Source organism: Notechis scutatus, chromosome 2 (genome assembly GCF_049901735.1).
Source record: "Notechis scutatus isolate UNSWTSFEM ecotype Mainland chromosome 2, rNotScu1.2, whole genome shotgun sequence".
In the NCBI taxonomy this organism is placed as follows: domain Eukaryota; kingdom Metazoa; phylum Chordata; class Lepidosauria; order Squamata; family Elapidae; genus Notechis; species Notechis scutatus.
The window spans coordinates 24,634,755-24,657,718 of record NC_142010.1 but is presented as its reverse complement, the minus strand read 5'-3'; the positions used below and the strand labels follow the sequence as shown (position 1 = coordinate 24,657,718).

General features: G+C 44.8%; 1 protein-coding gene across 3 annotated transcripts in view; it reads right to left on the bottom strand.

Moving 5' to 3' along the window:
• Positions 1-22,964, bottom strand: part of GABBR1 (gamma-aminobutyric acid type B receptor subunit 1) — a 209,408-nt gene that overhangs the window by 33,504 nt on the left and 152,940 nt on the right. For all 3 annotated transcript variants that reach the window (XM_087953744.1, XM_087953745.1, XM_087953746.1), the window contains 4 exons: positions 15,886-16,046; positions 8,625-8,759; positions 7,799-7,969; positions 2,741-2,842 (listed from right to left, as the gene is read on the bottom strand). In XM_087953744.1, coding sequence (XP_087809870.1) covers positions 2,741-2,842; positions 7,799-7,969; positions 8,625-8,759; positions 15,886-16,046 — 569 coding nt within the window. The remainder of the gene's footprint in view (positions 1-2,740; positions 2,843-7,798; positions 7,970-8,624; positions 8,760-15,885; positions 16,047-22,964) is intronic.

The following is a 22,964-nucleotide window of genomic DNA, read 5'->3' as shown; positions in this document are numbered from 1 at the left end:
TTGGAACAAGTCCAGAGAAGGGCTGCCAAGGACTGGGAACTGCATCCTGTGAGGAATAGTGAAAAGACCTAGGTAGGTTTAGCTTGCAAGAAGAGAAGATTTGAGAGGGGACACGACAGCTGAAGGGCTGTGGAGGGTTTGGACTTATTTTTACTTGCTCCGAAGGGTAAGAGTAGAACTAGAGGTGCTCTTCAACTTATGACCAGAATTGAGCCCGACATTTCTGTCATGCTAAGCGTGACATCATAAATACATCCCAGTTGTCCAATGGCTGAATTCTGACCATGTGACTGTGGAGATGCTGCAACATTTGTTAAATGTGGAAAATAGTCATAAGTCACTTTTTTCAGTGCTGTTGTAACTTCGAACGGTCATTAAATGAATGGTTGTAAGTGGAGTACTACCTGTAGTGGGATGAAAATCCAAGGAGGTAAATACAGACTATGTACGGTATCTATGTATCTATCATCTATCATCTATCATATCTCTCTCTCTCTCTCTCTCTCTCTCTCTCTCTCATCTCTCATCTCTCATCTCTCATCTCTCTCTATCTTTCATGTCTCTCTCTCTCTCATCTCTCTATCTCTCTCATCTCTCTATCTTTCATCTCTCTCTCTCTCTCTCTCTCATCTCTCTATCTCTCATCTATCTCTCAATCATCTATCTACCAACTTACCACACAAACACACACATCTCAAAGGCAATAAAATGGTAGATAGATGATATAGATCAGTGGTTCCCAACCTTTTTCTCGCCCCGCACCCCTAAAGAAATTTCACTCGAACCTCGCACCCCCTGAAATTTAGACTTTAGGAACTACTGAACGCGTTAAATATATGGTAGGATTGAATCTTTTCAGCTATGTATGTGACGGCCACTAAATAACGATACTTAATTCTAAAATGAAAACAAAGTTAATCCATTGCACAATAAATAAAAATGCCGACATATAGCCAATATCCTATTATTTACCTGGACTTTTCTCGCACCCCCTGGAATATCGTCACACCCCTAGGGGGTGCGAGCACCCCAGGTTGGGAACCCCTGATATAGATACACACACACATATATATAATCTATCATCCAACTACCATGTTATTGCCTTTGAGTCAGCCTTCGCCCTGATGGGGCTGCTTAGGCAAGCCCCTGCAGTTTTCTTGGTAATATTCCAGAAGTGGTTTGCCCTTCCCTCTTCCTTCTTCCTAGGGCTGAGCAGACAGACTGGCCTAAGCTTCCCTAGTCCGCTTTGTGCCTGAGGCAGTGCTGGGACTCACCGTCTCCTCATTTCTGACCCGGCGCCTTAAGCAATAAATCAAAATGGCTTTCCATAGTTCATTAGGACGAACTTACAGGTAGTCCTTAACTTGCAACCATTTGTTAAGCGGCCGTTCAAAGCACTGAACAAAAAATTAATGTAATAATCGTAGCATCTCCAGAATCATGGAGTCAACATTTGGGTGCTTGGCGACTGGCATCCAAATTACAGTGGTTGCAGCATTTCCTTGAGTCATGGGGTTGCCATTTGAGACCTTCCCAGCCATCTTCTGGCAAGTGAAGTCAATGGGGGAAACCTGATTCACTTAACAATTGCAGTGATTCAGTTAACAACCGTGGCAAGGAGGTCATAACAACCACCTTGCTTAACAACAGAAATTCTGGTCCCAATTCTCGTCATTATTTGACGACTATCTGAATTGACAGTAATAGTGGTTAATCAGTGGAATAAGTTACTGTAGGAAATTGTTTCTTCCCCTGCTTGAGTTTTTTTAAACAATGATTGGATAATCTTCTATCAGGGACGACGTAGGGAATCTTGCAGTGTGCAGAGGGTTGGTTTTGATGACCTCTTAGATCCCCTTCCAACTCTATGATTCATTTAGTTTAACATTCCAACGCAGCCTTTCTGGCCTCTCAAAGAGGCTGCATCAGTTGCACTGCATTCCATTCAAAAGTTAAGTTCCAAAAATCTAAAGATAAGTAGCACTTGAACATATGATTCGGTTTGTATGAAATCATTTCCAACATTTCACAGCAAACATACTTGCAGCTTGCCCAATAAACTGCATCAGTTAAAAAAAAAATGATCCCAGCAAATATAGAGGACAGGTTAGCAGGTAAGCCCATCAGATAATTTCAGTGCCTTTTCCCCTCATTTCTGTTTTATGCTAATCTAATCAGTCTTAGATAACCTGCGTATATGCATTTCCAAAGCCAACGACAAAGCACTAACTCAGCCAAGAAGTCCACTAGCAACATATGATAGATAGACACACATGCAAAGACACATTCAGACATGCACACACAGGCACATGTACACTACCAGTCAACATTAATTTAATGGCCCATGATCAATCATGTACAGTTCATGGATAAATGGGTTCATTTCTAAAAAAACAAGGTTATATAATGTAACAATTCATTCACCGGAATCATTAATCTGTTTAGAATTACCCCCCTTTTAGCCTCCATGTTGAGATGTTCAAGGTTAACAGGGTCAAACATGTTTGTAGGAAATTCTTTTGTAAAAGTTTAGTGTGGCCATGTTGCTTTTCAATTTGCAAGAGAAACGTTTCATGACAACTCTGCCAAAAGTCTATTATTTTGTTGTCAAATTTCACCCGTGCGATCATGGAGCTGGCGATTGGGGATGAAGGGCAATCTTCCCTAACGTACTCTCTGGTTGGGGAAGGCTGTGGGTCCCAACCTGGCCCTCCCTTGACAGTCAGACACACTTCGATACCTTGAGATTCTTGACAGGCACCGCAGGATCAGAGAAGAAGCTCTGGCGAAAAGTGATTTCGATCCCGGCCTCTTTGACTCGCTCTTCCAGATCATCCAAAGTCTGTGGGAATGCAGAAGGAGGTATCATAACCACAAAGATATAAGGACCTGGATTAAAGATGTACTTCAGAAGCTACGTTAAGGTAGGGGAATATATATTCTGAGTTTGCCTCTCATGCTACTAAACTAATAATAAGCCAACCCCAAACAAAGCACAGTACAAGTTCAGTCTGCTGTGTGAATCCAGTAATTCTGTTTTTCAAGCCATGATTGAAAACCCAACCCAGTTATCATTTATTCAATAAAAAATATGACTATACAAATACCAGCTTAACGCAATGCATAAAATCATTCCATGCACAGGTTAAACCATGAAAATTGCAATGCCAGTTTTATGCTTATAAAATCTCCCAGCATTTCTGCAGAAAACAGAAGTTCAGAAGTTCAGCTTCTACGTTCTCAAAAGATGGAAGCCCTGCAGCTGCACAAAAATACCTAGTCAAATACCTTGTTTTGCACTACACAGCTTCTTTTCATTCACAGGGACAAATACAAAATAAATTGTTTAGCATATTATTATTTCACATACTTTGGCCTCTTTTCATACAATCAGTGTTTTCTAATGCACCTGCAGCTCTCTTTCTATTCAGGAAAAATAGACACAAAGGATCAAACTCTTATGTGACAAAGAAGCTTTCCTTTTTCTATGTCTCTTCCCTGTGGAAGCTCTTGGACCCAATGAGAAACAGCCCCACTGTAAGCAAAGGAATACTTTTCCATGAGTAAAGAGAATATTTGCACGACTGGATGCTACTTATTAAAAGGAGAAGCCAAGGAGGAAACAAACCACAAACAGGAAGCGGAGTAGAATTAGGGATATACAGAGAAAGGTTTGAATGCAACCACCCAAAACTAGCTGGATACTTGTATATCTGGCATGAACTCAAGCACACTTAGCATTGTTACTTTCACAATTGCTGAAATTGATGACCTAAGAGCCCCAACTGGGACCAGGAACATGTTTGTGTCCAGGGTCCAGGAGCTGTTTTTCTTTTAAAATATTTTTTTTCCAAAGAAGTGAAAAATGTAACCTATACTGTGATTCCAATAGTGCTGATCTTTCTGTTCCACTGCATCTCTGGTATAATAACTGTGATAACGATAATACCCAACAATGTGCAAGTATTATGAGACGTTGCTTGCATCCGTCATATTCTGCATTAATTAGAGCTGCTTTGATCAGCCACAGTTTCTTAATTTCTCTGATAATTGGACTGGGGATTAATCAAAAACGAAGAACAAGTTTGGGCAGGAGGAGGATCGCAGAGCCCTGGTGGTGCAAATGGCAATACACCACTGTGAGAGACGCAGGGCTGCAGCCCGATTGCGCATTACAGGTCACGTAAAAATAATTCTGGGGTTTCACATTTGAATAAATGTGATAGACTTTGGAAAACAGCTGGTGAAAATGCTCCTCTTCTTTCTTGGAGCTATTTGTGGGATTTGTTTTTTTTCCTTCTCTGAAAGAGGAAGCTGTAATTGTTGTTAGGACATCGTTGAGACAAATAGCCCTCAGCTGAGATCTCAGTTGACATTTATTAAAATTCAGTAAGGAAAAAAAAGGTCCTGAAAATATATTTTCTGCTAGAGAGAGCAGTCTAGAAGCATATTAAGAGACTCATTATTTCTTCTCTTGTCACTTCCTCCTTTTTCCCATCCCAACCTATCCCACCCCCTCTCATCTGTCTAACTTCAGGCTGAAAAACTCAAATGCGGGAAGAGAATTACAGCATCACTCTTGTTATTTCACCATATATGGGCACCTTCATGCCAGCTTTTGATTCCTGACAACTGCACGGACTAGACCTTGAAATTTCCTTGGCAAAGGTCTCCCCTGCCCCCCCCCCCCAGATGGTCTACTCTTCCTTCCTTCTTCCTATGGCTGAGAGAAGTAGTGACCGGCTCCAGGGCACCTGGCCTCAGGCAGGACTAGAACTCACAGTCACCTGGTTTTTAGCCTGATGCTTTAACCACTAGACCAAACTGGCTCTTTATGTGACGTTATGCTATATAGTCTACTTAATAAATATGGAATTGATTTCACCTTCTACATGGGCCAGAGCATCCTATATGAAGTTTTCTCCCAGAAAGCCAGCAGACTAGGGAGGGGATGATTTTTGCCATTTCCTCTTCCAACTGCAGGCCACCCCCATAATTCTGGGGAGTCTCCCAACATCCAGAGCTGAGATTTTCTGAGACAAGAGGGGACTCTGGATATTTGTGTATGCAGAATCATCAATCAGCCAGTGTTCCTTCGGGTCCATACATCACACACTGGAGAGAACCTATTTTTAATAATTTCTGTCGTGCACATTTTCAGTTTATCTTAAGTCTTTGACATCTGGAAGGAAACCTTTCTTGGGGTTTCTAAGGATATTCAAGCCTGAGATATACCCAGACGTTTAAATTGTCCATTTGTGTGTAGGATAAAGGGATGGCTCCTAATAGTGCTAATAATCCAAAAGAAGATTAGGATTATGCACAGTAGTAATTACAGAGATACCATCAAGTAGAGAGAGGGCATTAAACTTCAGATGGGTCTTCCTTCAGAGACAATCAAGGAGAAAGACCTTAATCTTAATTCTGCGCATTCAGTTCAGGAATAGGGTCTTTGTGCTGGGAGAGAGATACACATGGATATTCAGCACCCTGCTGAAGTTTGAGATTTGCAAGGTTATTTCTGGTAGATAAACTATATTATCGGTAGTATGCATTAGGAAACTCAAATCTAATGAAAATAATATATATAAGTGGAAGCAATTACCATAGATAACGTGAGTTGGTAGGCTGCATATATACAAACTTGAAATGTTTTAGTATGGATTCAAGTGGCAAACAGCAACAAGAGGAAAGATCAGCTGAGATATTGCAAAATATGAAAAAGAACCAGGAGGTGAATAAGGAAGGACTTTGGAGAATAAGTCAATCCCTACTTCTCTATAACAGCCCCTCGAGTATTGGAAGACAGCTATCATGTCCCCCATAATCCTAACTCTTCGATGAGTTAGACCAGGGGTGTCAAACTCATGGCCTGCGGGCCAGGTGTGTCATGCAGTGGCCACACCCACGCCTGGTTTAGCAAAGGGGAAAAAAGTCACGATATGTCACGTGACGATCGGTGGTGGGATTCAATTTTTTTTACTACCGGTTCTATGGGCGTGGCTTGGTGGGCGTGGCAGGGGAAGGATCACTGTAAAATCTCCAGTCAGAGGTGGTATTTGCCGGTTCTCCGAACTACTCAAAATTTCCACTACCGGTTCTCCAGAAATGGTCAGGACCTGCTGAATACCCACCTTTGGTGATGATGTGAATTTGACATGCCTGGGCTAGACATACCTAGGTCCATCAAATGTTCATCGTACAGTTTAGCCTCTAGACCTCTAATTCTCTTTGTTGCTATTCTCTATGTACCTTCTAGGGTCTCAGCAACTTTTTTGTATTGTGGTGACCAGAAGTGGATGCAGTAATATGGCCTCGCTAGTGCAGTATAAAGCAGCATTATTACTTCTCATGATCTTAATGTTATCCCTTTGTTGATGCTGCCCTGGACTGGATTGGCTTTTTGGGCAACTGCAGCCCCTTGCTAGCTCATATTTAAGTGGTGGTCCATTAGGACACCTCAATCTCTCTCACAGTTACTAATGTTGAGCCAGGCACCATCTATTTTGTACCTTTTTATATCCTTCCTTATCATTTTGTATCCTTTCTTGTCCTTGTTCCTTGTCCACTTTAAGATCCATTCTTTTCATATCCCACCAAACACTGCCTGCATTTTAAAATCTTTTGAAACCACAAGCGCTAGGACTACGAGAAGGAGTTTTGTTCATTTGTTTTGTCTCTTATGAAATAATATGTGTGGAGATTCTGAAAATGCTGAAGATTATGTCAGTTATATTTATTTATTTAGTTAGTTTATATGCTGGGGAGTTTTTATTGCTCAAAAGAGGAACTTGAAGCGACTACATAATTAGACGGTAATGAAAGCACATCCTGAAATAGGAATGATTTGCCAATTTTATTGGTGACTGGTAATTATTACAGAATCAGGGCTTTTATGAAGCAAAGGCTGCTGCCAAGATATTTTAAAGATCATTGCATACAGTAAATGTGAAATATCGTTGTTCGTATCCCTTGGCTAACAAGGATTGGCATAAATTCAAGGATTGCAACAAAGATTCTGTCTTCACTGCAATCGTCTTCTAGACAATTTTTAATATTCTCCATTAGAATCATCATTTACCAAGAGGGGGGAAAAGGAAAGAGGAAGTTCAAGATCGTAATGATTATCAGGAGTACATCAGCTTTCCTCTACTGTGGATTACAATACTAGGGCAGGTCTGGTCTAGGAGAAAGGCACTATCCATTGGCAGAACAAATATTCTGCACAAAGACTGTCCTAGTTTTAAAAGCCTGCACCTGTGATTAAAAGAATCAGGTAGCAGGTGATGGACTGATTAATTGAAATTCTGGAAAGTAGTTAGAACGAAGTAGTTTTAGAAGGGATTTATGAACACAGGCAGTGTAGTGATTACTAGTCTCGGACTGAGGAGATATCCTTTCAAGTCCTCACTAAATCATGGGGCCAGGCTTCTCTCTTAAGCTAACCTATCTCACAGGACTGTTGCTATAGCAATAAAATGAAAGATCCCATGTATATTATCTTGAGCACCGATAAGAAAAGATGGAATATAACTGCAGTAATTAATCAACGAATTGTCCTTGGTTTCTTTGGAAATCAGCCCAGTACTGAGCCCCTAGAAGAAACAATGCGGTTTGTATATACAAATTGCAAGGACGATGTATTAGACTTGGAAACCTGTTGTGTTTAGGATGGGAACCAGGGATTATAATCAGGGTAAGATTGAAAGGCGAATGTTCTGGAACCTACTGCAAATTACAGAATGACTAAGAGATTAAGCTGGGGAGGGGGGTCAACGGGTAGGTTTGGGCTCCATACCGATGTAAACACCTCAGTGGTCTGCTGTATCGTGGCAATCTTCGTCCAGCTCCATTTCTTGAAGAGCTGCACACGGGTGGGATTGTGCAGTGTGGCGGATGGGTGCGTGCGGAAAAAGGTGGGGAAACGCTGGCGGTTGGAAAGGGCTGGCGAGCTGGAGCCATAGGACAACTGAAAAGAAGAAGACGGGAATATGATTAAAGACAGGAAGATTGAGGCAAACGGTATTCCTGAGCTAATTTTGAGGTGAAGATTTCCTTTCTGTCCCTTCATACAAGCACGCGGATCTGTCTGGTTAACATGGAAGACATCCGTTCCTATGCATCTAGAGACGCTTCAGTCAAGGTTATGGAGTCTTCCAACATATGTGACCTTCTTTCATTCATGATACGTGGGGAAAGATGGTGTTAAGAGAAAGGTATAGTACTTTCAATCTTTTCACTTTGAAGCAGTCAACCAGCGTTAACAACCGGTTCGGTGGGCACGCGCTTCTCAGTACTTTTGAAAATAACAAGAAAACTTACCTTTTGCCGCAGCCCCGGTGAGTAAAAACAGCTGAGGCGCAGCAATCTGTGCTGCTGTGCCAATCAGCTGGGCTTCAAACGAAGGAAATATAGGACAGAATAGAGCAGGGGCAGGTGGGCAGGGCCAAATGATCGCCAGAACTACCGGTTCACCCAAACCGATCCATACCGGCTGAATCCCACCCCTGCTTTGAAGCATTTTCTTCGTGTGTTTCAGGTTGAAAATGTCAACTTGCAGGGTCAAAATCAGACTTGGCTTCTCCCATATCATCACCCTATATATCAACAGGAGAGACACTTACCACAATGAGATTCCACATGCGTGCAGCTTCGGCCACCAAGGTAGAAACACTGCTGCAGCCAGGCATAAGGATGATCTTGATGGGGTCATTGTAGAGGAGCTCATACAGAAATTTAGTTGCCACACCAGGTTCACACTGTAGGTGGTGAGGAACAGATAAGAGATAAACCTCATCACCAAGAATCTGAAGCTGCTCATGGTCCTGCATGCACCAAATTAAGAATTCTGGTCAAACTCAGGGAACTGTTTCCTAATCATTTATTTTCTTATCAAATGCTAGGTAAGAAGCTGTACATGAAATACTTTAATGGAGCCCAAACACGGACCAGTTGCAAACTAGAACGACTAAAAGAAATATGCAAGATTCATGTTTGGACAAAATTAGTGAATAGAAAGAGTTAAATGGCCATGTAAATTTGGGTAGAATGGAATGGAAAAGGCTTTTGTAGTAAAGTGAGAATGTAATTTGTTAAGTAGGCAGAGAAAAAGCATGGAGCACTTGGTTTGGCAATGAACCTTCCTCTCACAGATGGACCACTGCCCTCCTGTGATCCTTGCTCCATAAAAAGACATTAATATCACATACTTGCCAACTGCTCTGCCAAGACCTAGAAATGAATGCCACTACCGATAGACCAGAGTTCTTGGATTGCAATGGGGTTGCACAAGGAAGGAAATGGCTTCTCCAAAAAGTCAGCTTACCGCAGATATGCTATATCCCTTACTCCCCTAGCTTCTGCACAATGAAGATACTAAGTTAGGACCAGGGGTTTAGGAGAGCCCCTAGCTAAGATTCTATGCAGTTCGGAGAACCCCCAAATCCCATTCTTGGCTGGCCCCACCTACCCCACCCCTCCCCTCCCAGGATTCCCCACACGGCCTGTTTTGGATGCAGGCAAGTGCAGGGCGTGCACGGAGGATCGGGGAGGGTGAAAAACGGGCCTCCCAGAAGTCCGGGAAGGCCAGAAATGGGCCCATTTCCAGCTTCCAGGGAGCCTCTGGAGCCCAGGGAGGTCGTTTTCACGCTCCTGGAGGCTGTAGGAAAGCCTCTGGAGCCAGGGGAGGGCAAAAACACACACCCCCACCGTGGTGCAGGAGGCTGACTAGGCCACGCCCACCCAGCAACCAGGCAGAGGACCCTTTGCTAAAAATTTTGAAGCCTATCCCTGGTTAGGACAGTCTCTTCACTAACCTGGGTCTCTCCTAGAAACATGGACTTCAGTTCTCAGAATTCCCAGCCAGTATATCCACTGCTGAGAATTCTGGGAATTCAAGTCTACAATGTTTGGAAGGTGCCTCGGAGGAGGAAATCACAGTTATTTTACCCATTTATTAGATTTATGTGTCATCCCTCTCGTCTAGAAACAACTCTAGGTTAGAAGGCTTCATAGTAAGTGAGGAATCAGTAATTAACTGGATTTTTGTTGTTGTTGACAAAGTTAAAAAGTTGCCAACCCTGGAGTTTGAACTGGGTTTGAACGGGAGCGAGCAGGACAGCTGAAGGGGCTTGGCCCAACCTTTCTTGGAATTCACTGGGATTACACGAGGAAGGAAATGACTTTTCCATGGACACATTACTGGTCAGAAACAACTTCAGTCCATTTCTATGCCAACGTGCAGAAAGCAAAAGCCAACCTATTATAGACTGGATGAATTTTCACCATGGAGAAGCAGACCAAAGGTTATTTCCCCTACATTTCCACTAATAAGGCATAGCATAGCTAAGCCTCTCAGCCTGACGGCGACTATAAATAGGAGTAAAATCTCCTTTGTATTAATAAACACGATGCTGGTGACTTTGTGAGCAGGCCCATCTCACTTTCTGAGCAACAGTTCATAAACGCTTTGCGCTGCCATTACTTTCCAGCCAGGCCGTTTTCTCAACCGCCCAGTCGTCTGAGGACTTTCCAGTTAAGAGGTTGGGGGGGGGGTTGGAGCCAAGTTGGCTAACGAAACGTTCACCTCCCACTAAGGCAGGGTAGGCAAACTCTTTTCTGTGATTCCCCACAGCCACCTCAGATTACAGCTGCTAAAAATGGTGGCAGCTTCCTAAAAACGTGTAGAGCGAAAACACCGAACTGCAAGCCTTAACCTAACCAAAAAAAGTAAATGAAAAAAAAAAAAATCCAACTCCTACACAAAACAATAGCTCTGCCCATCCTGCACTGTCCTTTTATCCATTGTGCTCTCTAGCCATGGAAAAAATGTTACTGCCATCCGGTCCATCCAAAGATTCTCCACACACCTTCCACGGGCTTGAGCATGCGACTAATGCCTACTTACAACTGTTCCTTAACTCTGCACATCCTATCTGACCCCTGCCTTGCTTGTTCTCTCTTTGAATAAATGTCCCATCCAAGACTCGACCCTGTTTTTTTTTTTTTTTCCCCTACCCCTCCACCATACCCTATGTGCCACATCCTGTTCCTGGCTGTGAGCCTCCACCGCAAGGGGATGATGAAATTATTCAGGGCACCGCCGCCCCAAGAAAGAGGATCAGTTTCCATGGAAACCTCAGGCAGGCGCTGCCACGGCAACCTGTCAGCACCAGGGAAGCGGGGCTTCAATAGGGAGGGAACAAAGGGAACGCCATGGGGGTGGTGGTGAGGTTGACTGGGAACCACAGGAGAGCAGAAGACAAGGGGTGGGGGGAGAGAGAAACAGGAACAGGCAGGGCAGGGAGGGGAAATGTGTGTGGGAGAAGGGACAGACGACCAGACAGACTGACGGGTAGAGGAATGGAGGAGAGCAGAGACAGGCTATGTAGGGATGGAGGAAAGCAGAAAATAATGATTAAAAAAAAAAAGTTTGCAGAAATCCCCTGCAAGGGAACCGGGCAGGATGGTGGCAGCTGGGGCCACGTTGCTTTGTGCCTGCGGAGATGGAGGAGGAAAAGGGCTGGTGTACATAGCTGTGGGTAGCTGCTGGGCTAAGGAAAGGGCTACAGGGATTCAACATGCAATGAATTACTTCAGGGGGGGGGGGGGGGGGGGGGGGGGGGGGGGGTTTTTTTTTTTTTTTTTTTTTTTTTAAAAAAAAAAAAAAAAAAAAAAAAACATGGGCATCCTGTTTGTGGGGAAAGTTTTGTAGGGATGGGCATGTGGCCTTCCTCAAGTTGCCAGAGTCAGTCCAAGAATCTTTCAGGCAGGGAGACGCAGCAAATGAGGAAGTTAAGATGGGTGTTTGGGGGAAGAATTCTGCCCACATACGCCCATCAGGGCCACAGGAAGAGTTTGGTTCACTTCCCAATCTTGGGAAGAAAAACACGGTCTAATTATGGCGACATGTGGCATAAGGACCCATACCGTAATGGCTTTTACAATACTCATGATGAAAACCCAGGAGTCTACTCCAGTTAGGGGTGAAAGACATGGCTTGTTCCCATTTGTTATTTAGCCTGAAGGACATTGCAGAAGGCACCAATAGCATATTTGTAGCCAAGGGTTGAACTGTGGGTCTACACTTTCTGAGCTTGGTTGCTTTTTTTGCAGACATTTTATTACCCAACTGGGCAACATCATCAGTGAACTTACCAGTGGTGGGATTCAATTTTTTTTACTACCGGTTCTGTGGGTGTGGCTTGGTTTGATGGGTGTGGCTTGGTGGGCGTGGCAGGGGAATGATACTGCAAAATCTCCATTCCCTCCCCACCCCACTAACCTGCTTTCCAGCTCCGTTCTCCTGTGCAGGGCAACAAAAGAAGACCCAGCCGATCAGCTGGGACTCAGGAGGCAGAGAATAGATAGGGGCGGGGCCAGTCAGAGGTGGTATTTGCCGGTTCTCCGAACTACTCAAAATTTCCGCTACCTATTCTCCAGAACTGGTCAGAACCTGCTGAATACCACCTTTGGAACTTTACCTACTTTGGTAATGAAAGGTCTGCAAGAAAATAACCAAGCTCAGGGAGCACCAAGGAACCCACATTCCAGAAAGCTTAAACCACACAGGAAACATCATTTTACAACAGCACCCCCGGGTTCTCTTCCATACATTCACAATAACTCATCTAATACTGCTGATTATCAGGAAAAATATAGGTATATAAAAAAGAGATGCAGAGATAAAAGCAAAAGAACAAAGGACTGAATAAGAACTTAACAAACAAGGGGAGTTGTCCAACACATAATAGAGAGCATCGAGTGCAAATGGAACGACTCAAGATTGTATCGGTCAGAAATGGTGCATGCAGTCCTAAATGGACAAAGAGTGTGCAACAGAAGCACATTAAACAATTGGGCATGAGCAAAGCTAGTTCCTTGGAAATACCATGCCAATTCTCTGCATAATCTCTTTCTATACAGTCTTTCTTGAGGGAGACACATGATTTTTTTCAAAAATGAAACGTTGGGAAGCAGAGAGGGTGATTGACAAAGATGTTCATATTTCAAGAGACAGATCTGGCTTAGGGAACATTTGCTATTCAACCCTATTTGCAACTGACTTTGGACCGTGTTGGTTTGGGCAGGAAATGGTGCTCTGAGGATAGGGAATTTCACATCATTATTGGCTCAAAAGAAGCTGGTTGCTCCTGTCTACCTTCTTCCTCACACCAAAATACACACCCATCCCTATACCGGTAACTCTAGAGCAATGTTTCTCAACCTTGACCACATTAAGATGCGTGGACATCAACTCTCAGAATTCCCAGACAGAAGTTGAAGTCCACACATCTTCAAATTGTCAAGGCTGGGAAACACTGCTCTGGAATACAGGTAGTCCTGAACTTACAATCGTTCAGTCGATGACCATTCGAAGTTACGGTGGTTCTGAAAAAAATGGTGACTTACTGTTGGTCCTCACACATACAACTGTCACAGAATCTCCACAGTCAAGTGATCCAAATATGGAAACTTGGCAACTGGTATGTATTTACCAGTGACCGCAATGTCCCTGGATCATGTGATCACTATTCAAAACCTTCCCATCTGGCTTCTGATAAGCGAAGTCAATGGAGGAAGTCAGATTCACTGAACACCCATGGTGAATGCTTAATACCCATGACAAAACAATGGTAAAGTTGGGGGTGAATCACTTGACAACTGTTTTGTTTGACAAACACAAAGTCTGGCCCCAATTGGGGTCATATGTCAAGGACAACCTGTAACCTTGAATCAGATGATAGGTCTTACCTCTGTTTATCCACATGGCTGGTACTGGTGAAGATATAGCCTCATAATATCTGTGATCAACCTTTTTTGACGATTGGCATAGTGATCTCCCATTTAAGACCTATACCTAAAAAACCTACAACCAAACGACCAACTGTTTTATAATGTACTGTATTATTTTCAAGAAACCGCTTTGCTGACAAGGCCTCCAGTCCTATAATAAGCCCCATTAAAGATATAGTTTCCTGAGGGTCCTTGGTGCTCTGAGCTTGGTTGTTTCTTGTAGATAAACAAGTTGTTTCATTACCCAAACTAGGTAATATCATCAGTGCTGGTCAAGTTAGTCAATCAGAGTAGCACTGATGATGTTTCCTAGTTTGGTCAATGAAACATCTACAACCAAGCTCAGAGAGCACCAAGGACCCCTCATTTCAACCTTGAGCTACAAATATTCTCCTTTATTGATATAGTTTTCTTCAAGCTGAACTTGAGTCCTGGAGACTATAAACCTGCATTCACACAGTTATCTTGGCAGTTGCATGGAAAGGTTTTCCACAGCCCCTGCTGGGATCTTTTTCCGGTCAACCTAAAGCCAAGAATTTCCTGGTGGTCTCTTATCCATACAAACCGCTCTTAAAAGCCTGCTTAGCGTTTAAGTCCAGGGCTCCCTAAAATGTACTTCTCAACCTCTATTCCTTTTAGAAGACTACAGGTAGTCCTCCATTTACAACAATTCATTTCGTGACCAAAGTTACAACGGCACTGAAAAGTTGACTTATGACCATTTTTCACACTTACGACCTTTGCAGCATCCCAGTGATCACGTGATCCAAATTCAGATGCTTGTTAACCGGTTCATACTTTTGACTGTGTCCCAAGGTCATGTGATCCCCTTTTTGCGACCTTCTGTCAAGCAGTCAATGGAGAAGCCAGATTCACTTAAGAACTGAATTACTATTGTATCAATCGCAGTGACTCACTTAACAACTGTGGCAAGAAAGGTTGCAAAATGAGGCAAAACTGACTTAACAGCAGAAATTTTGGACTCAATTGTGGTCGTATGTCAAGGACTACCTATAATAGTGAACACTGCTGCTGCTTCTCCTCTTCTTCCTTCTCACATTAAAAACACGCATCTTCCTCCAGCACATCTCTCTCTACATGGGAACCCTAGTAAATTGTTAACTGAGTCATTCTCATGTTTGGGATCTCCAACCCCTTCCACCGTCTCCATTTCTGAAGATGCTCTCCAAACTTTGCTTCCAATAGATGCACCAATGTCCCCGTTCCAGTCCCACCCTTTCCCCAACAGTTGACCTTCTTGCTATGTTGGACCATTACACCCTATGAGAGCTCTCTGCCTCCCCATCTTCCAGGTCATTCTTTTTCCTAGATCCTCTAATCATGGTCTGGGGCAGTACCCCAAGTGCCCCGTCACTCCTTCGTCTTCAAACTCTTGGGAAGAGCCCAAGCTTGACCAACTCTTCCAAGGAAATGAGAAGATTGCACAGAGTCCTACCAACCGAGGCTCTGACCTCAAAGGAACATGTTGAAAGTTGGGTGAGAAAAGACGGACTTCCGCGGGATTATGCTCACAGTCTCTACCTCGCACATAGCTCGAAAGCCCTGAATGCTAACTTAGTCCTGCTATTTTCCTTTCCCTCATCTTTCAGTCTTCTTGTGAACTTTCACACGCACATCCCTGCTTCCCCATCAAAACCAGTTGCAGGAATTCCACATCTCTACTTCGAAGGCTGCTTTGTCTTTCCATCTTTCTCATGAGCCTCTCCCCCCCCCCTACCCAAGGGTATCCTAGTTGCGTAGACTGACACCTTTAAAAACACCTTTCCAAGCCACTTTGGTCTCCATTTACAGATGGGTCCCCTGCCTGATCTGGAGGTGAGGAGGACTTGTGCCAAGATTGTCCATGATGCTCAAGCATCCCACCCCACGCAGAACTAGCTTGGTTATAAGGCACAACTAAAGTCCTCCTCTCCCCATTTGATTTCTCCCACCTCCTTTGAGTGGATGGTTCCCTCTGGTGTAATTGGGGGGGGGTTCCCTGCCGCAACCGAGGACCCTCTCTCCCTTCCCTCCCTCTGCGGAAGCCCACCCGTCCCCACCTGGGCGCTGGGGTCGTGGGGCTCTGCTCACCTCGCTGTCGCGGTGGTCGAGACGCAGTTCGTAGTCGGGCAGAATATCCCTCCGGCTGTTGACGTCCTCGAGGGCCATCTGGGCGGAAGGCAGGCAGGCTTGGCCCCCCGGCCAGCCGCCGGTCATGGGGAAAAGCGCCCCGATGTGCAGCCTCTTCTTGCCTGCGCCCAGCGGAGGAGAGAGCAAGAGCCAGCCCGTGAGTACCAGCAAGGCCGCCTGGGGGCCCCCGCCGGGCCGCGGGCCGGGTAAGGCCATGGTGCCGGCCGGAGGTCAGGGGCGACGGCGGCGAGGGCGCGCGGTGATGGCTGCACTGCGCGGTGGTGGTGGCGGCGTCGGCGGCGGCGAGGGCGCCGGAGCCGGCTCCTCCATGGCGCTGCCCGGCGTCGGTGCTGCAGTAAGCGAGCGAGCGAGCTGGCAGGCGGGCGGGCGGGTTGGCGAGCGAGCCAGCCAAGAGGAGGAGGAGGAGGGGGGCGAGAGGAGGGGGAGGAGGGGGCGGGGAGGGGGGGGGGGCTGATGTCAGCGCGGAGCCGGCGCGGAACGCCGCCGTCCAAGGGCGCGGGGGGAATTGCAATAAGCCCACCGCACCGCCTCGTCGCAGGGGCGGCGGGCGGGCGGGCGAGGGAGGGAGCGAGGCGGCAAAGGAAACGCGCCGACGATGGGGAAGAAAGAAGAAAGAACGAAAGGCAGAGACCCCTCCCCCCCCAGGGGTTGTTGGAGAAAAGGAAAAAAAGAAAAGAAAAAGAAGGCGTTAAGAAAAAAGCAGGCGACTGCTAGAAGAGGAGAGGGAGACCAGACGGTTAGGAGACCATCTGGGATGATGGGAGAAGCATGAAGAAGTGCGGAGAAAGGGCAGAGATGATGGAGAAGGCAAAGGAGGAATGGAGTTAGGAACGCTATGAAAGAGGTGTAACATAAAGGATTCAAATGAGACAGACCAGAGCCAGGAGGAACAGAGATGAGATTAGTAAACACACACATACACGCACAGAGAGAGAGGGCGGGGAGGGGGGGAAGAGAAAGAAAGAAAAGAAAAGAAAAGAAAAGAAAAGAAAAGAAAAGAAAGAAAGAAAGAAAGAAAGAAAGAAAGAAAGAAAGAAAGAAAGAAATGAAACTGATGGCGAACAGGAAGAAGCCAAAGGAATGAGTTAGGGAGATCAGCCAAGTTTACCCAGCCTAATCACTCCAAGAACTAATAGCTGGGATTGTCCAGCAGGCTAACTTTGGTTAAACTTAATTATTGGGAGCTGAGGCAAGGGGTTGGGGGTCCTGTGAATGCAACCCACTTAAGTAATGATTCAGAGTAGTCTGAGGAACAAAATTCAGCAGACAGGTTAGGTCTTAATCAGAAAGGGTAAGGCGGGGTTGGACCAATAGGAGGCAAGATGAAATGATGAAGGAAGAAACATCTGGAATGTTTTGGAGATAAGTGAAGAAAGAATAATACAAGGACAAGAATGGGGACCACAAGGTAAAAGGATGAAAGACCAAGCAAGAGAGGATGGGGATTTGGAGCTTGTTGGAAAAAAAAATATGGGGCAGGGGATGGCTAGATTAGGATCATGGGAGATCAGAAACCAATAGAAATTCAAAAGAATGTCTGGTACAAGTTGGAGACCTGAAGGCACCAGTGATAGAAGCTTGGATAAAGAAAAGCTAGGCAGGGAGGGAGGTGATAAAGAAGTTGGAAGGATGATTAAAGAAGAGAAACATGTATTTTTTTTTAAAAAAAAAAAGATGAAGAAATCAGAAAAGTTCAAGTTAAAATACCAGCTCCTCCACTGTGTCTAGCAAATGCTTCTCTATTACTCATAATTGCTGGCGTGTTGGAAGATGGACTCTGGAAAAGGGGGCAGTTGAAAAATGAAGAAATTGTGATGATAAAAGGCTGAGCAAAAGATAAAGAGCAGAAAAAAAGAGGAGACAGTCAATAAAAGAGGGGGGAAATATGATGAGGTTCTAGAGAAAATATAGTAGGGAAGGATGGAGAAACAGAACAGCTGAGGAGGAAGGTGGACTAATGAGGACAGATAAGAAGGAGCAGAAATGCAATTAATGTTGGGAACACAGAAAGAGAAAAGTGACAGATGCAGTTAACAAGCAAGAGCCAGATAGAAAAGCAGATAAAAAGGAAGACAATGCAGGATGGGAAAGTGAAGAGGCTTCACAAAGGCACACAGCAAAACACAAAAAGGCTGACAAAGAAAGGGTGGAGGCAAGGATGCAGATCAGGCACGGAGAGGAAAAAAGCAGTGGGATTTATCAAAACACACCAAAAGGAATGCGGGGAAGCCATTGAGTGGTGGAGATAAAATTGAAGCAAGGATGCCATGGAAATGGTGAACAACAACTAGCATTTCACAGATCAGCAAATCATAGCCATTGAGAAAGCAGCAACGGGAGTCCCAGTCTGGCATGGAGAAGGAGCTGTATCGGAGCTACCAATTCTGGGCTGCATAAACAACACTACCAATAGATGACAGTTGAATTACAACGTTTCCTAGACCTTTGCTGCTATTTAGTGGGTGTCTGGATATTTGCAGCCCAGATCAGGTAAACCCTAATCTAGGTGGCCAGAAGAAGAAAAATATTTTAGATTATCCTGTCCGCAGACAAAAAGCATCAGGGGAAGTAAACTCAGTTGTAGTGTATCTGTTCTGCTCCACAGTTAGCAGGGCAGAGAAGGTGGATGTCGGACCTAGCATGGAGACTCTGGGAGGGCAGGATTCCTAGGTTTTCTGAAAAGGGACTAAATTGATTAGAATAGTGGTACTTGTGCTTTGTGGTTTTTTTTTGGTTTTTTTTTTGAGGAAGGGGGGGTTGCACTGTAAAGTCCTTGGCTCTTTCCCCAGCTCTGAGAAATGGGGAGGAGGTAGTGTATATCACCAATTCCTCTCCCTGCTGGCTGCTGACATTTCCCTGGCAAAGAGACATATGCGGAGGTGGCTGGAAAAGGAACGGAAACAAAAAGAAATAAAGGGCCTCCCTGCAGCCCCAATTTAGTATTCACCCCTGTAGGGAAAAGGAGGCTTCGTAAGAAAGGATATGTGGAAGAGGAAAAAACAACTGGAAAAGCAAAGGTTTGCAACCTGGAAATGTAGCCCCTGTTCCATCCTGTGTCCAGGTTGTAATTATTGTAACTCCTTAGACTCTCATCATGGTTTCTTCCCTGTCTTAAGGTCCATTCTGCCTCTGTTAGGCAATTAATATGAAGGCTTGTGAGGAAAAAGGTAAAAGGATTTGGAATTTGGGCTCCCAGGCTTTTGATAGGGAGGGTCAAATTATAATTCAGATTATATCCTGGAGGACCTCTTCCCAAGAGGCAAACATGTCCTTTTATACAGGGGACACGGAGACACACACTCACACAGACACACACCCCAAGCAGCCTGTTTCAGCTCACAGAGCGAGGTGTTAAGGCTATAGATGGAATATTTGGAGATCCCATTTTTTTCTTGGCTATATCTTGTGAAAGGTATTGCCTCAAATGATAACAGAAGAAAAGTGTATGTGCAACAGTATTAAGAATACAGGAAGTCTGATGCATATTCCGAACTGCATCGACAGAAGATTTATCAAAAGACATTTGCCAGCTGTTTCCTCATTCCCTCCATTGAAACAGCTGGCCTTCAGCAGGAGCTACTCTGAGGGGCAGGGCTTGGGGATGGAGAATGTGTCAGTTGCTAGGCAACCATGTTCTACTGCCACTGGTAGATTTGGGCCTGGCAACAGAAGCCTACTCTGGAGCCGGTTCTTGCAACCTAGTGCCCCACAGATGTGACAAGATTTTTACTCGCAAATTCCACCTTGGAGTATACAAGGATGTTGAAGCCTATTCTAAATTTTGCCTGGCATTTCTCTTCCCCAATAATGAAATAACTGTCGTAGGGAATATTATTTTCCTATGTTTAGGCTGTCATCTTCCAATTTGGACTCTAGTCCCGTAGCTACCAATGGTATGAGAGATGAGGCAGTGTGTGTGTGTGTTTTCCTACCTGTTTCTTCCCTGTCTTAAGGTCCATTCTACCTCTGTTAAGCAATTAATATGAATCTTGTGGGGGAAAAGGGGCATTAAGGCCCAGAGGAACAGGGAGGAACTATGGCTGCCTCATCTCCAACAGCAGTTGAGTGATTTAATGTATCTCATACTTGAGTTGCAATGTGACAACCCTAATACCTATTTAAAATTAAGTTCCTTGAAGTGGATGTGCACATATTCCTGGCATGTTCTTGGCAATCATAGGGAACAGCTGAAATTACCAGGTGATTTTTCATTCAAGTACTGTCAGACCCATCCTGCTTAGCTCTAAACCTAATCAAGGTTGGCCAACTGCTGCCATCTGCAAGAGACACCTGTCTTTAAAGAAAACACAAGTGTGGCTCCTATGCCAAATTATCACACATGCAGGGGTAACGGAGGAAGCCATCCAATCTTCAGCATGTCAAACACCAAAAGAAAAAAAGAAAAAGAAAACCTACAGCAGTATTAAGTTACATCTCTGTGAAAAGCACTTGTGGTCCAAAGTATCCTTTAAAGCAGGGATCCCCAACCTTTCGACGCCGCCCGGTTCCGACATCAGCTGGGCGCCGCGCCTGCCGCGTCATGGGCGCCGCCATCTTTTATGACGAACGGCGCTCGGTGACGTCACGGGCAGCGTCATAAAAGATGGCGGCGCCATGCTGGTGAGCTTTTCGGAGAAATGGCTTTCACCCGAAAAGCTCACAAGCTGCGCGCCATCTTTTATGAGAAACAGCGCCCGTGAGCTTTCTACCCGGAGCGCTTTACAAAAGATGGCGGCGCCCAGCAACCAGCGGCCCGGTAAGGGTTGTTCCGCGGCCCGGTACCGGTCCGCGGACCGGCGGTTGGGGACCCCTGCTTTAAAGTCCCAAGGGGAAATTACCTCATTGAATGATTTCAAAGTCTAATGCCTTTAAACAAGCTGCCCTGCAAAAGATGAGGTCAACTTTTTTTGTCTGCCTGTCTAGCCAAGGCAGTGTTCACACAGCCCATCCTAATCTGGTACTTTCCATATATATGAGCCGCAAATTTATTTATTTATGAAATTTTTTGCTGCCCATCTTATATCCAACAACTCTGGGTGATTTACAGCATAATCCCTGATCTTCCATATTAGCTAAATGTCCAGGTCAATTGGCTTCTAGTTCCAAAACCTCAAATTTCTATTCTACCATTTGAGGCACTAGAAGTCTTTTAGGGACTTGGATATGGACCAGTTTTATAGTGTGGAAAACTGATATGGGCTAGTATCATACTTTTGTGGTTAGCCGGCAGCAGGTGCGGACGGCTGAGGAGAGCAAGGACTCAGATGAGTGGCCAGGACCATTAGGGAGTGGACTGCTGCCTTCAGAGATTGTGGGATCTGGCAGCAGTGATGAGGAGGTTCCCAAGGAGCCTGTGCCAAGTGCGCATGCACGCAGGATTGCTCGTAGGAAAGAGCAGCTACAACAGCACGGGCGACTCGGGAGTAAGGCTGCAATGTAATGGCCCCTCCTTCAAGAAGATAAAAGCCAGCTGTGAAAGGAACGTACTTTGCAGAAGGCAAAGACGTTTTGAAACTCCAGCCTCATGGACATTCCACTATCCTGAGTTTGTTTGAAGATTCTTGTATTGCAAATTATTTCTTGTCTATTATCTTTTGGCAAGTCTCGCACAGTTTGGCTTGGCTTGTGCTTATCACAGCTAATTATTTTGCAGAAGCATTAAAAGGTTTTTGTTCCCTTTGGATGGTGTTTGATTTATTGGAAAAGGGCGTGGGTCAGAACACATACTGATCCAGTTTCATAGTGAGAAGACTTACTTTTTGAAACATCCTCTTCCTTGAAGCTAAGGAATTGCCTTATTTCTCAGCACTTAATGCCCTTATACTGGGTTCCAGAATAGTTAGTTAGGCACCTATATAGTTTTATTATTATTTTTTACTGCAAAACAAGTAAGATGCTAATCAGCTCAGATGTTTCCAAAGTCCACGCTGGGAACAACCATGGACTCCTGAAAACCTGAATTTGAACTCAGTATGTGATGTGAGGGACACGTGTAGTACAGTGGAGATTTACAATATGATGGCAATGTACTACATAAAGATGTTGCCTACACTGGAATTTTGAATTTGAATGTATTGGAGAATGGGGCAATCCAGGGGTGGGATTCTACCAGTTCGCACCTATTCGCTAGAACCAGTTGTTATCATTCTAAGCAGTTCGGAGAACCGGTCGTAAGAAGAAATTACTGGCCTAATCCTGTAAGGAAGGCAGGAAGGAAACATTCTGGTGTTGCTTACAGAAACTGCCTCTCCGTTAACCCTTATTACATTCTTGGCAGGACTAGACCTCCTGTCTCAGGAACTTCTCTGGAGTTTTTTTTCCCCTTCCTTTGCTGGTACTTTGCTTGTGTGGAGTGACCATTCAAAGTTACAATGGCTCTGAAAAACGTGACTAATGACCATTTTTCACACTTACGACTGTTGCAGTATCCCCACAGTCATGAGAGGCCAGGCGAGATGTGTGCCTTGATGTGAGTGATATTGAGTTGGCCACACCCAGTCAATAACATGACCACCAAGCCACGTCCACCAACTAAGCCACGCCCACAGAACCGGTTGTTAAAAAATTTGAATCCCACCCCTGGGGCAATCAGTGATACAGAAGTACTCTTGGAAGCCTGGGAAGCATCACATTGGATCTGCAAGGCCACAGACTAATAGAATTGGAAGGGATCTTGGAGGTCTTCTAGTCCAATCACCTGCTCAAGCAGGAAACTCTACTGTTTCATACAAAAGTCAGCCTCAAGTCAGTTTTTCTCTGTTAGATTAATCCCTCGTTTGGCTGCGTGACATGGAGTCATTCATACCATTAGGCATCAGATACAGCTTCTAATTCTCCACACACTTGCTGGCAGCTGTAAGGAACATGAATAGGATGCTGGAGAATCACAACATGATGGCAAATTCCACATGTATAGCCTTATAATTTATGGTCCAGCTTGGGATTATTCACTTCTGGGGAATGGTTTTGGCAGCATGCCTAGGTAGCAAGTATTACAAATGCACAGACCAAAGGTTTCA